Below are 13,116 nucleotides of genomic sequence, written 5' to 3'. Positions count from 1 at the left end.
CCCTGATGCCAGGGGTGAAATGTAAAATTTTTTACTACCAGTTCTGTGGGCATGGCTTGGTGGTGGTGGGGTAATGTGACTGGGTGGGCGTGGCCAACTTTATACTTTTAAAATACTTTTAAAAGCTTCTGATGATCGGGCAACTCAGCTGGGTCCGACAGAGGAGCCTTTTAAAAGCATTTTTTCTACAACCTCTTCGGCCAAAGAGCTTGTAGAAAAAATGCTTTTAAAGGGTTTTGACAATACCAGCTGAGTTGCCTGATCGCCAGAACCTTTTAAAAGTATTTTTTTACAACCTCTTCAGCCAAAGAGGTTGTAGAAAAAATGCTTTTAAAAGGTTCTGACGATCCCAGCTGAGCTGTGCGATCATCAGAGCCTTTTTTTTACTTTTAAAAGCATTTTTTGGCCAAAGAAAAAATGCTTTTAAAAGTAAAAAAAAACCCTTTGATGATCGCGTGGCTCAGCTGAGCATGGAGTGGGGGGGCAGGGATTTTTGCTACCAGTTCTCCGAACTACCCGCTGCCATCGCTACTGGATCGGGCAATTCGGTCCAAACCAGGAGCATTTCACCCCTGCCTGACACCCACGCCTTCTCCTCCTCTAATTTGGCTGCTGAAGGGGCGGGCAGCCAACAGGCCACAACAGCATAATTCAGATTTTAAAAAGGGCTTTCTAGTTTTTATTTATTTATTTATTTATTTATTTATTTATTTATTTATTTATTAGATTTTTATACCGCCCTTCTCCCGAAGGACTCAGGGCGGTTCACAGCCAAATAAAAACAATAAAAAGTGCACAATAAAACAGTAATTAAAAAACATTAAATATAAGGCCAAATTAAAATCCATTTAAAACCATAAAACCCCATAAAATTTAGAACCAAATACTAAAAACTACTAAAAATTCCTATGCCAGTCCTGCGCGAATAAATAGATAAGTCTTCAACTCGCGGCGGAAGGTCCGAAGGTCAGGCAGCTGACGAAGTCCTGGGGGAAGTTCATTCCAGAGGGTGGGAGCCCCCACAGAGAAGGCCCTTCCCCTGGGGGCCGCCAGCTGACATTGTTTGGCGGACGGCACCCTGAGGAGTCCCTCTCTGTGAGAGCGCACGGGTCGGTGGGAGGCAATCGGTAGCAGAAGGCGGTCCCGTAAGTAACCCGGCCCTAAGCCATGGAGTGCTTTAAAGGTAGTAACCAACACCTTGAAGTGCACCCAAAAGATCACAGTGCAGCCAGTGCAGCCTGCGTAGGAGTGGTGTTACATGGGAACCATGAGCGGCTCCCTCTATTACCCGCGCAGCTGCATAATATTACTTAAGTTTGATATTTTTAAAACTCTGAGAAAAGCTGTACAAATCTTAATGTTAAAACCAGGAGTTAGGAAAATCTGATCAGATATCTTAAACTTTATGGTCAGACCACTGTCATTAAAATTTATGTATCATTCAAATCACTCACTATGAAACATATTAAACTATATAAAAGCTATTTACATAGGCTTTCCCAAAGCAAAATCAAATTTAAAAAGTATATTGGCTATGGTCTTTTGAATTCCAGAAAGTATGTTGGCTATGGTCTTTTTAACTTTAACTATAAATACTTGGAAATCAGAATAATATTTGTATGCAGAAAAAAAATAATACTGATACATTCCCTTGATTATTTATTCTTTAGTTTTTATTTAGATATTAGATACCTGATAGAGCCAAAAATTCTTTGCTGCTTTATGTGTTTTTGAGTGTCTTTAGCTGATTTCTAACTCTTCTGGTTCTCTATTTATAAAACACAGCAACACACTAACAGATTTTGAAGGAAGTTATTGTAATATATGCTTTGCCTTTTGCAGTATTTTGCACCCAAAACAATAATTTTGGAAATACTTTGACTATAAAGTAAACATTGTTATTTTTTCTCTTGTTTTCCTTCTAAATTCATGAAGCTGAGTAGGTCCCCTAAAGAAAGAAATTATGCATAATCTAGACCTTCGTTTTTAGATGAGATATCTGGGTCAAAACAGAGAGGCTATGCATAAGTATTTAAGGAGTCTATTGTTATCAAAATAACAGCTGTGGAATGCTCAAAATGGATGAAGTATCCACAACATGGGAGGCTGTCAGAGCCTGACATCCCAGGCTACAATCTCAATCAAATGTGTATATTCAAACTCTCTGAAACTCTCTCATCCTGAGGCAAAAGGATGAAAATTATGCTTTACTCGACACAGGATACATCCTATCCTTCTCTCCAATTTTAATTGTGTTTATAAAACAGGCATGTAAACCGTTTTCACATATTTTCATTTTGGACTCCTTCTGTGCTGTTGCCCTGAATATAGTTGATAATACAATTCATTTTTGGCACTTGTATGCAAAACTAGGTTGGGTGCTTCTTCTTCTTCAATATAATTTTCCTTACCAATAGAAATAGTAATTCTTAAACCATTTTTCATCCATAGTTTAGTTTTTCTTATACAAAATCCTCATATCTAGTAATTGAAACATTACAAGACAGAGAACTAATTAAGGAGTAAAATAAACCCCTGGGCATGACAATTGTCAGACTAAATGATTATCAGAATCCTACTAGATCTTCTTTTAAAACATTTCAGATCTCTTTAATTTTTCTTTTTAATTTTTCTTTGGAAAAAGGATTTAATAATGCTAAAAGTATAAACAGCTATCCGAAAGGCAATTAGATTTTTTATTAGAAGTGTAATCTGAGCTATGAGAAATGCCTTTTTTGTTATGATCTAGCTACCGTTCTCCGTGATGCCTTTGTTTCCCACAACTGGCTATGAATATTGAAATTGGACTGTTAGGGTATTTTTGTGTTTCAAACACTGAGAAATTGTTATTCTGCAAGCCATCAATCCTTCTAAAGCAATACCCTTTGCACATTATAAAGTGCAAATTTAGACCATGCTCTCGGCAGATTTACTCCTTGAGGAGAACTGCTGAATCTGGTATGTTTATCTATTTTTGTCCTCAGGCTTTTTGCTGCCTTGTATTTTTTTTCCCATATCCAGAAGGCCTCTAACCTGTTGCAATCTTTGCCCAGTTAAAATCCAGGTAATACTTGATATCCTTGCTACATCTTCATTTTCAAATCTTATTGAAGAAACAACCACTTCATAATCTTACAAAATTACACATAATACAATACTTAATTGCCAATTATCCGATATGTGTAACTAGTAAATGGTTTGGACTGTTTACTGCCAAAGTATCTGTTTTCTTGAATAATGATAATTGCTTGATTGTGATACAAATTCTTAGTATTGAATTGTAAGATTCTTTCTGGTCAGTTCAGAAAAAGTCAGTCTCCAACACCCTCAGAATTTTAGTAATGATATAATTTATTTTGAAAGAAGCTCAGATTTCAAAGGTGAAAATGCATTTCAAGTGAGATTTTCTCACAGGAAGCTGCGTCTGTTTGAAATCCAGTCTTTATTTAGATACCAGTATTACATTTGCGCTCTTTGTCTTAACTGCTGGCTGTGTTTTGTATACTGTGGTGAAGCTATTGATGTATTAATTGCTACTTACTTCCAAAGAATGTAGTTGCATTTCTCATCTATTTATGGCCTTTCATTGTTGCCCGCTTAGGAGACTGCAGGTAGCTACTATGTCGGGTGCTTTAGTTGCTTGGCTGTTATGAACTATTATCTTGGAGTCACTTGTGATTTCCAAATAAGGAAAAATACATCAGGAGTTGCTGTCTGATGATAGAAAACTGATTTTCTGTTCTTTTTGACACAGTTGCTGCACTGGGATCTTTCCTGACTGGCTGTAATTATACTTCCAACAAATTGTAGCATTTGAACTGCTATTTTACAACTATGAGTGCAGTTTTTACTGCTAATTATTGCAGCAAATAAAGTGTGGTGATCTATTCCGAAGTGTTGTCCTCCCTTTTGGTGACTTAACTATTAAAACAGCTGAAGTTTTGCTTGTACTGCAGTTAATATCCCAAATGTAAATGTCTTTTGCTCAGCAGTGACACATTGTCCTTCCTTCCTTCCTTCCTTCCTTCCTTCCTTCCTTCCTTCCTTCCTTCCTTCCCTCCCTCCCTCCCTCCCTCCCTCCCTCCCTCCGTCTGTATTGGAACTTCTCAGCTATGGAATAAACTTAAAGACATGAAAACTGGATTTCTCTGCCGTGAAAGCTTTAATCCATAATCAGGGAATAATTTCATTGTTCTGAACTGGATTATGCTGTATTTTATTGTTCTGTAATGGTTTTATCAGCAATTACATTAAAATTGAGTATTGACAGCTCCAATAAATTAATAGTTCTTCTTTCTTTTAAATTTTTGCAGTTATATTTTATGCTCTGTGCAATGTTTTAATTCTTCTTTTGTTTAAAGGATTATTATTATTTATAAGATGAGATACAGTTTTCTATTTATATCAGCAGTCGTCTGTCTGTGAAATATGGACCAACCAGAATGCAGGATATCCTTACTCAGCAGTTCATCAGGTTCATAATGTAAGATATGTCAATAAATGGTTATGTTGTCACTGCATTGCTGTTCATTGTGCTGTTTTGGTGTTGATATAGGTGCGTTGCTTTTTGGAATTCAATAGGCAGTGTGTATTTCTAGTAATTTCCAGGGTTCTGTTTGTTATGTATTTGTTTTTCATAATGTGCAATTAACATGTTTGAAAGAGGAGGGTGTAACTGAATACTAGTTTTAGTGTTGCAGTGTGCAATGTCTGATTTTTTTCAATTCCTTTATCTGTATTTCAGTTTTGGTTTCAGGTAGGGATGTCTTTGTTCATCTTTAAAGACAATAGGTATAAACTGCATACATTTTGCAATTTGGCAGTATTATGTGTCTTTGTGGTTTACTACCCAGAATGGTCCTCTTTCTAGTTTGTCAAGACTTTTTCTCCAAATGTCAAAAATAGTTACCACAGTGTACTTCATAGATAGTGTCTTCTAGTACATACTGGTACTGGTCCCTGTTACCCATCTTAAAATTTCCTGATTTATATGCAAAGTAGGTAGTACTGGATCTCCTGGTCATATTCATAATACATACTTTTTCGAATGGAAATACTCATATTAGTATAATGAAACAAAACATGGAAATAACTTACTATAACCTAAACCTACCTTTGCAAAAATAGGAGGAAAATTATCATGTAAAATATCTGTCCATTTTTACAGCCATGGTACATTACTTCTCATTTACCACTACCAATTTTGACTGTTCTTAATATGACATAATACAAATTTATTATATGATATTTATTAATGTGAAAAATTAAAGATGACTTGTTTACTACAGATAGTCCTCAACTTTCAACAGTTCATTTAGTGAGCATTGAAAGTAACAGCACTGAAAAAAGTGACTTAAGACTATTTTTCATACTTACCACACTTGCAGCATCCTCATGGTCACAGGATAAAAATTCAGACACTTGTCAACTGATTCATATTGCAGTGTTCTGTGGTCATGTAATTGCCTTTTGTAAATTTCTGATCAGTAAAGTCAATGGGGAAGCCAGATTCAGTTAACAACTGTGTTAATAACATAATAACAATAGTGATTCACTTAACAACTTTGGCAAGAAAGGTCATAAAATGGGCAAAATTCACTGAACAATTGTTTCACTTAGCCACAGAAACTTTGGGCTCAACTGTGGTCTTACATCGAGGACTACCTGTACTATAATTGAAAAGAAAGGGGAATGCTATCGGAATCAATTCCTACATTTGCTTTCTTGTTCCAATAAAGAATTAGGTTGGAGAAAGAAAAACCAGAAAGTAAAACAGATCAGTATCTTATTTTTTCACTAGGTCAGGGTGTGAAGTAGGAGGCATCCATATTTTATTTTCTTTCTACATGAAAGGAAAATGGGAATGTCAATGGTTGAGTGATAGTACAGAGCTATAGCAGAGAAATAAGAGATTCTACATCTAATTGATAAATGACACCCCAACAGATCAGGGTTTCTAACACAATTCAGATGGAACAACATAATTAGGAATAAGCAGTGTGTAGTTTTTTTCCTGATAGCCAAGGAATTTTTAATATCATTAATTCTTATCTGTCAGTGGTACCTCCTTCTCCTAGAACATAATCATTTTTCAAATACATATCAGCATTGGGAAGAGCTGCTAAATAAATGTAGGTTTAAAATTAATTTGAGTTATATTTTTTGATATCAATATAAAATGGTAACATCCTCCCCCCTCTCATCGTTTAGTTATGGCTGATAATTTGTATTTTTATAGTATTTTAAACTTATTGCATGAATGTTTTTGTATTGTTTTATTTTTTTAACATTGTAGGCTGCCCAGAGTCACCTAGTGGTGAGATGGGCAGCAAACAAATTTAATAAATAAATAAAATTTAAAAATGTACCATTTTAATAAGATTGTTTAGACTTTCCATATCACTGTATATACTGTATGTATGACATACTGGATTTCTTTTACTTTGCTATATTGTCACTTTCTACTTCTTGAAGTGGAAACAATATGAACATTTTTCTTATAATATCTGAATAATAATACTTCCCCGTTGTACCTGCTTGTAGTTATGCAGCTTATCTACAATAAAAATCTAGGTCGTGGCTATACAGCTGGCTATAAATGAACAAGGAAAAGTTTAGTGAAAAAGAGAATCATTATTTCATAGGTCTCTAGGCTTCCTGCCTTGATCTGTGGTTGACTCAGGGAGGACTATAGTAGAGAGAGAAATCTTTCCATCTCTGCCTTTGGCTTTTAAAAACTATTTTGTGGATCAAAGATTTAAAACAAGTGTTACCTTGAATATAGCCTTGACAAGCTATTCCAGTAAAAGCAGAAACAAAACCTCTGAAAGCAGTCATATTTCTTTGAGTGACATTAATAAAATTACTTCAGTAAATGGACAGTATAATTGCATCTTTTATGCTTGTTGATAATATTAAATTACCATTTCTGTAAACAGTTCTAATTACTGAAGTATATAAATATGTGTGAAAAATTCCAAACTCAAATAATTCTAATGCGTGGATTAAATTTATTTATTTCTTTAATTTGCTTGCCGCACATCTCACCTCGTATGCTTAATTATAATGTTAAGCATAGTTTGGTTTCTCATAGTCTTTCTGACATATATAAGATGTAATGCATCTTGCATCTCTTAATTAAGAATTGGACTTGGTGGGGTTAACCAGACTTCCAGATCAGATCTTCCAGTCTTAAGGGTCTGTCATCAGTGTGCGTTACTGTACTGGCCAACTGGTGAAATGGCAATCATTTTCAAGAAATGTTCTCAGTGTATGAGTGGCAAGTAGCATGGCCGAACAAATACTATCTTTATAGGTACATGGCCAACAATATACTGGATCAAAGATAGTCCCACTTCACTTAGTCTCCAGTGTTTTCTTTTGTCATCCTACTTCAAGGAGAGAGTTTGAATTTTCAGCTGTCTGCTGCTTATGTACTCTGTTCTCAAACAATTAAAATGATCATGGTTTCTGTTGTGTAAATTAGATAGCCTAACACTTGGCATATCATTTTTACAGTGCATACTGATAATGCAAAAGAGACACTTGAGGTAGAGATAGAGAAGTCAAAGAAAAAGGGACAACCTTAGTAGCAGAAATGGAATCATATAATGGGGGAGTGGGGTTAGAAGATAAGAAATGAAAAATAATAAAAAGAAAAGAGGACATATGAGAAGAATATCATGCAATTCCCCAGGCTGGCTGGGAAATTCTGGCAATTGAACACACATTTTAAAGTTGCCACGTTTGAGAAACAGAATAAAGTGGCATAATACAGCTAAAATAATTAAGATGGCACACCCTAGAACACTTTTACCCAACTCCTATAAACCTTTTTTTTATAGTAGCACTTATATACATGTGGGAAATGAGTTGTATTAAAGATAAATAAGTTTCAAAATGGATAATTCTAATGAGTGGAATCCAGATTTAGGCAAAGGAAACAGGTTTTGTAGAAGCAGCTTTACATCTCCCTTCTCCTCAGAGCAGCCCTTCTAAGACCAAAAATACTACTTAGATATTTTGGTAGCTATGCTGAATAGAAAGCCTGGAATGACACAGATCCATACAAATTGAGGAGATTTTCCCTGAGGGAGTCAGAGTTCCAGTCATAAATGTTCCCGTCTTATTTGGTGAAAGGGGAAGGTAGAGAATGCTGCTTTTGCAAAATCAGTTGCATGGGTTTAACATTTGATTCAGTCTAGAATTAATTGACATTATTAATACTGAATACTATTAATATTTGCTAACAAATGCATTACTCTGCATATATTTGCTATATTGCACAAGAAATGCTGGCATTGCCCAGCATTAAGAAAGATAAAGAGAAAAATGCATCTGCTCCAAGGATGGAGCAACTTATTCACTTACCGCTTTATTAGTCACTTTCTTATTAAACAAAAAACAAAATAACTCCTTTCATTTGGAAAAATGCAAATGTTGAAATAGTTATTCAAGATATTTTTAAAGCACTTTTAAGAAAAGAAGACGAATTGCATTACTGTCAGTCTTCAACATACAGCATACAACATACAACATACAGCAATGTTGGCACAAAACTGTTTCTGTTTGCTTCAGTTTCTGTAGTCTTGCTTCGGTTTCCACCAAACAGAAAATTTTGGTGCCTTCAACTTTATCTTGTGCTTGTCACTGTAGATCTGTATAAACTTCTGTCTTCGTCTTAAATGTGGCTCATAGATGTGAGAGATACATATATGTATATGTATATATGTATATAATGCTTATTATGTTTGCTTTGTCCTGACTTGAGAAATCAAAGCACACTTTCTTGTGATCAGAATTCTTAGTAAAAAGTATGCGTTTCTGTTGCTTTTGCTAATGTGTGATGTTTCCAAGTTTAAAAATGATTAATAAAATGTTAATGATTAGTTGCCATTTCTGTCCATCCAAGAACAGTTTAGCAGGAACAAAAAACTTAAAAATGGACTAAGAAATTATTTTTAGCATTTAATTTAATGTGTTGTTTTAGTAAGTGCCTTTTAAGTGTAATTGTTTTGTGAATTAAAATAAAACCCTGTAGATTTGCTCCAAAATTAATTCCATTTTATTTGGTGAGGCTTACTCCTAAGAAAACTATACTAAAATGTTTTTTTCTTTCCTTCTGTAAGAATATTAATTTGTAATGCTTAGCAATTTGACTTATGATTAAAAAAAAATTTATTCTGGGTTTTTACAGAATTTACTGTAAAAGTACTTATAGGGTGGTGCAATACTACAGTATTAATAGGTTTTCTTAGGAGTAAGTCCCACTGGACAAAATAGGATTTTCTTTTCCATGAAACAAGCCTAGTTGTAGTAATATTGGTAGTGAACATTGTAAGTGTTTACTTTCAGGTACTTTGTTTAATTGAATTTCCCATTTTGAGCCAAGAATCTGAAACTGTCTTTAGTTTCTCCTGTAAAATATTATGTCAGTAATTTCCCCCCTCCCCGCCACTTCCATTCAATCATGTCCAGTTCTCTGAGACTGCCTGGACAGGTCAATTTTATTAGCAAGGTTTTTCAGAGGTGGTTTGCCATTGCCTTTTTTCCTAGGGCTAAGAGGAAGTGAGTAGCTCAAGGTCTCCCAGCTGGCTTTGTGCCTAGGGCGAAACTTGAACTCACAGTCTCCACAGTTTCTAAACTTGTCTTAATGTCAGTAATAATTTCCTTTAAATAATGCTAAAGTATTTTGGACATTACCTGCTGTTTGCCAGAAAATTCAGATGAAACATAGTATTGTAATATGAAATGTCCACAGAGCATTAGTAAATTAGTTTATTAGTTTATGACACATGCAGTAAATAATATTCAATTTCGGAATCAGTCAATAGAAACTGATTACAAATGCAGAAAAGCATAATTACCAGCTAATCTTCCTATAGCTTACTTTGTTTTGGAAATGTGTCTTATTTTCAGACTGGAGACTGGGGTGAACCATCGATTACATTGAGGCCTCCTAATGAAGCTACAGGATCAACACCAGTACAATACTGGCAGCATCATCCAGAGAAACTCATTTTCCAGTCATGTGATTACAAAGCATTTGTAAGTTAATCAAACAGAATGTTTCCATTCAAACAGCTGAAAATTGTTCAACTTAGGGGAGGCAATTAGATTGTCAACAAGGTGGCTATTTTCTCTCCCTAATATAAACAGTAGCAGTGACTAGGTACAGGTAGTCCTTGCATTGTGACCATTTGTTTAGTGATCGTTTGAAGCTTTCGTGGCACTGAAAAAAGTGACATGACCTTTTTTCACAGTTAAGCATCCCGTGGTCACTTGATTGCAAATGCACTGCATTTTCCACTGCAGCATCTCCGTGGTCACTTGATCAGAATTTGGATCAATAGCAATTATCATATATTTATGATGGTTGCAATGTCCTAGGATCATGTGATCACGTTTTGCAATCTTCTGACTAGCAAAGAAAATGGGGAAGCCAGATTCCACTTAACAACCATATTACTAACTGCAATGATGAAAGAAAGGTCATAAAAGAGGCAAAACTCACTTATCAACTGTCTTGCTTAGCAATAAAAGATTTGGGCTCAATTGTGGTTGTAAGTCAAAGACTACCTGTATTGGTTGTATGATTAAAATGATTTCAACAAGAATTTCCAGTATTATGAACATTCAGAGTTCTAGAATTATAAAGTTCTAAAAGTATATGTTTGGGAGAGAGGTGGTGGGAAGTGTGTATTATTTATTTGTTTAGCAAATTTACATATCCGCTTTTCTCACAAAAGTGACTGAGTAATATACAACAAAACAGTTAAAAACAAATATAAAAAACTATTAAAAATTAAACATAAAAATCAAGATTGAGAGAAAATAAGACACATTCTAAGCACAATTCAAGCATTCTGCAAGTTCCCTGCTCCCATGATTGCTGGAAAAACATGTTTAAAAGACTTTATGGAAAGCTGGTAGGAAAGCTAATCTCACCTGGGGGTTACTGTATGCACCGACATGACTGAAAAGAATATTTTGAGGTTGGTTAACTAGCCAAATCAAAGTGAAGGAGTAGCTATGCAAGGAAAGAGAACAAAAGTGGGGAACAAAACTAGCTGAAGATGAGGCAAGGGAAAGGGCCAGGGGAGAGAAAGACACCTTGCTCAAATATTACAAAAAAGTTGAAATTTTACCAGTTCAGATCCATTTACCAGTTAGGTAGTTCAGAATATTTGGAGAACATCATAATTATGATCATCATGAGCTGTGGTGGCGCAGTGGTTAGAATGCAGTACTGCAGGCTACTTCTGCTGACTACTGTCTACCTGCAATTTGGCAGTTCAGTTCTCATTAGGCTCAAGGTTGACTCAGCCTTCCATCCTTTCGAAGTCAGTAAAATGACGACCCAAATTGTTAGGGGAAATATGCTGACTCTGTAAACTGCTTAGAGAGGCCTGTGAAGTGCTGTAAAGTGGTATATAAGTCTAAGTGCTATTGCTATTATTCAGTACAAAAAATGGAATAGAAAATCTGCTTCAAAACTTAAATTATTTAGACTGTTCTTAACTAAAGAAAAAAAATTATTTGTGTATCCTTTAAGTATTTAGGTTCTATGCTGGTAAAAGAATTAAGAGGTACAGAATCTACACAAGATGCCTGTGCAAAGATGAGGGTGAGTAAACCATTATTTTTCCAAGTGATTACATGAGGCAAATCTATAATTTGAAAAGTTACATTATCATTATCATCATCATCATCATCATCCCACCTTTAGTTTGTACAACTCACATTGGTGTAAATAATGATTATTATGATTATTTTATGCAAAGAGATAATGATGCCCCTGTCCCCCTATTTTCCCCATAACAATATTCTGTGAATTGAGTTGGGCTGAGAAACAGTGACTGGCCCAAAGTTAGCTAGGTAGCTTTTATCCATATGGGAGGACTAGAACTTATTAACTGCTAGTTTCTAGCTCAGTACTTTAGCAGCTACATCAGTAGCTCTCTCATGCTTATGCTTCACTTAATTAATTTTTGCAGATTAAACATGTTGTGCTAAATATGGTAGCAAAGCCACCATGTCCATCTTATCCATCCAGGTTGGCAACACTGGCATTGGAGATAAGGATGGGTAGTTAGGGTGTAGATGGAGGGTGATGGGTACTTTAGTTCAGGTGCTAAAGTGAGGACAGAAACATTTAAATGAACTATGGGTCTCTATCTAGTCTGTGATCATTCAGATAACATAAGCCAGTGACTCATCCCAGCATAAATTGCTAAACATTTACTCCAAACGAGCTGCTGCCTGAGCGATAACACTCATCTCCCACTACCATCCAGGTATGGCCATTGGATGGTGGGAAGATAGTTTCTAATGGTATTAAGTATGAATGAGATATGTGAGGAAAGTTCAGCAAGAGGAAATTACCTTAAGAAAGTCATATTGTTCCCTCAACCTTGAACTCAAACTTGAGAGCTGGGATATCATCATTTCAAGAGTATATCCTCTCACTGAGGATGCTGATTGATGGGCTGTTTCATTATCTCATCTTCCTTGGGCAATGCAGAATTGAATGCTTTATTATCTAACTCAACATGCCAATGGACATGATCTTCTTTTCCCTTTAATAATGCACCAAACATATTATCCCAAGAGAAGTCTGACCTGCTTAGGTCCACCCAAGAGGATCCTGTATTCGAAGCATAGCACCGGCTTCTGGACATCTAAGCTTTCCCTCTTGGATAAACTTACTCACTTTTCCAATATCTGATTCACTTACACAGCCAGGAGCTTTTCTATCAGGGGAAATTGTAGTTATTAATGATGTTCTCCTTCTGCCTTTGCTCATACATGCTGGTAAGCATGAATGCTTGCATATCATTTAAGAGTTTCAACCAGTGATTCAAGAATGAAGTTAGGGTCGGCTATGTTAGCTGAGGTTGCTAGAGTTCTGGTTCAGAAGTATCTGGGATAAGATAAGTTGTTGTGTTTGTATATTATCATTTTCTGGACCTGATAAATGATTGTTTACTCATTTTCAGGTAGTTATTTTGCAAAGCCTTAATTAGGTAAATTATAAATATTTTAAACAAAAAACAAAATTTACTTTCGTCTATAGAAATTCTTATATAATCCATCTATATAAAACTATCTATAATG

The 13,116-nt window shown here is 35.4% G+C and overlaps 1 protein-coding gene across 18 annotated transcripts in view; it reads left to right on the top strand.

Moving 5' to 3' along the window:
- Window positions 1–13,116, top strand: part of ANKS1B (ankyrin repeat and sterile alpha motif domain containing 1B) — a 247,797-nt gene that overhangs the window by 216,195 nt on the left and 18,486 nt on the right. For 8 of the 18 annotated variants that reach the window (XM_058190589.1, XM_058190594.1, XM_058190606.1 and 5 more), the window contains 3 exons: window positions 4,412–4,483; window positions 9,919–10,047; window positions 11,555–11,626. In XM_058190589.1, the coding sequence (XP_058046572.1) occupies window positions 4,412–4,483; window positions 9,919–10,047; window positions 11,555–11,626 (273 nt within the window). Of the gene's footprint in view, window positions 1–4,408; window positions 4,484–9,918; window positions 10,048–11,554; window positions 11,627–13,116 lie in introns of all 18 variants that reach the window. The other 10 variants (XM_058190595.1, XM_058190608.1, XM_058190597.1 and 7 more) reach the window with 2 other exon arrangements.

Source organism: Ahaetulla prasina, chromosome 7 (genome assembly GCF_028640845.1).
Source record: "Ahaetulla prasina isolate Xishuangbanna chromosome 7, ASM2864084v1, whole genome shotgun sequence".
Classification (NCBI taxonomy): domain Eukaryota; kingdom Metazoa; phylum Chordata; class Lepidosauria; order Squamata; family Colubridae; genus Ahaetulla; species Ahaetulla prasina.
Note: the sequence above shows the minus strand (reverse complement) of the source record. Positions and strands in the feature narration are given on the sequence as shown.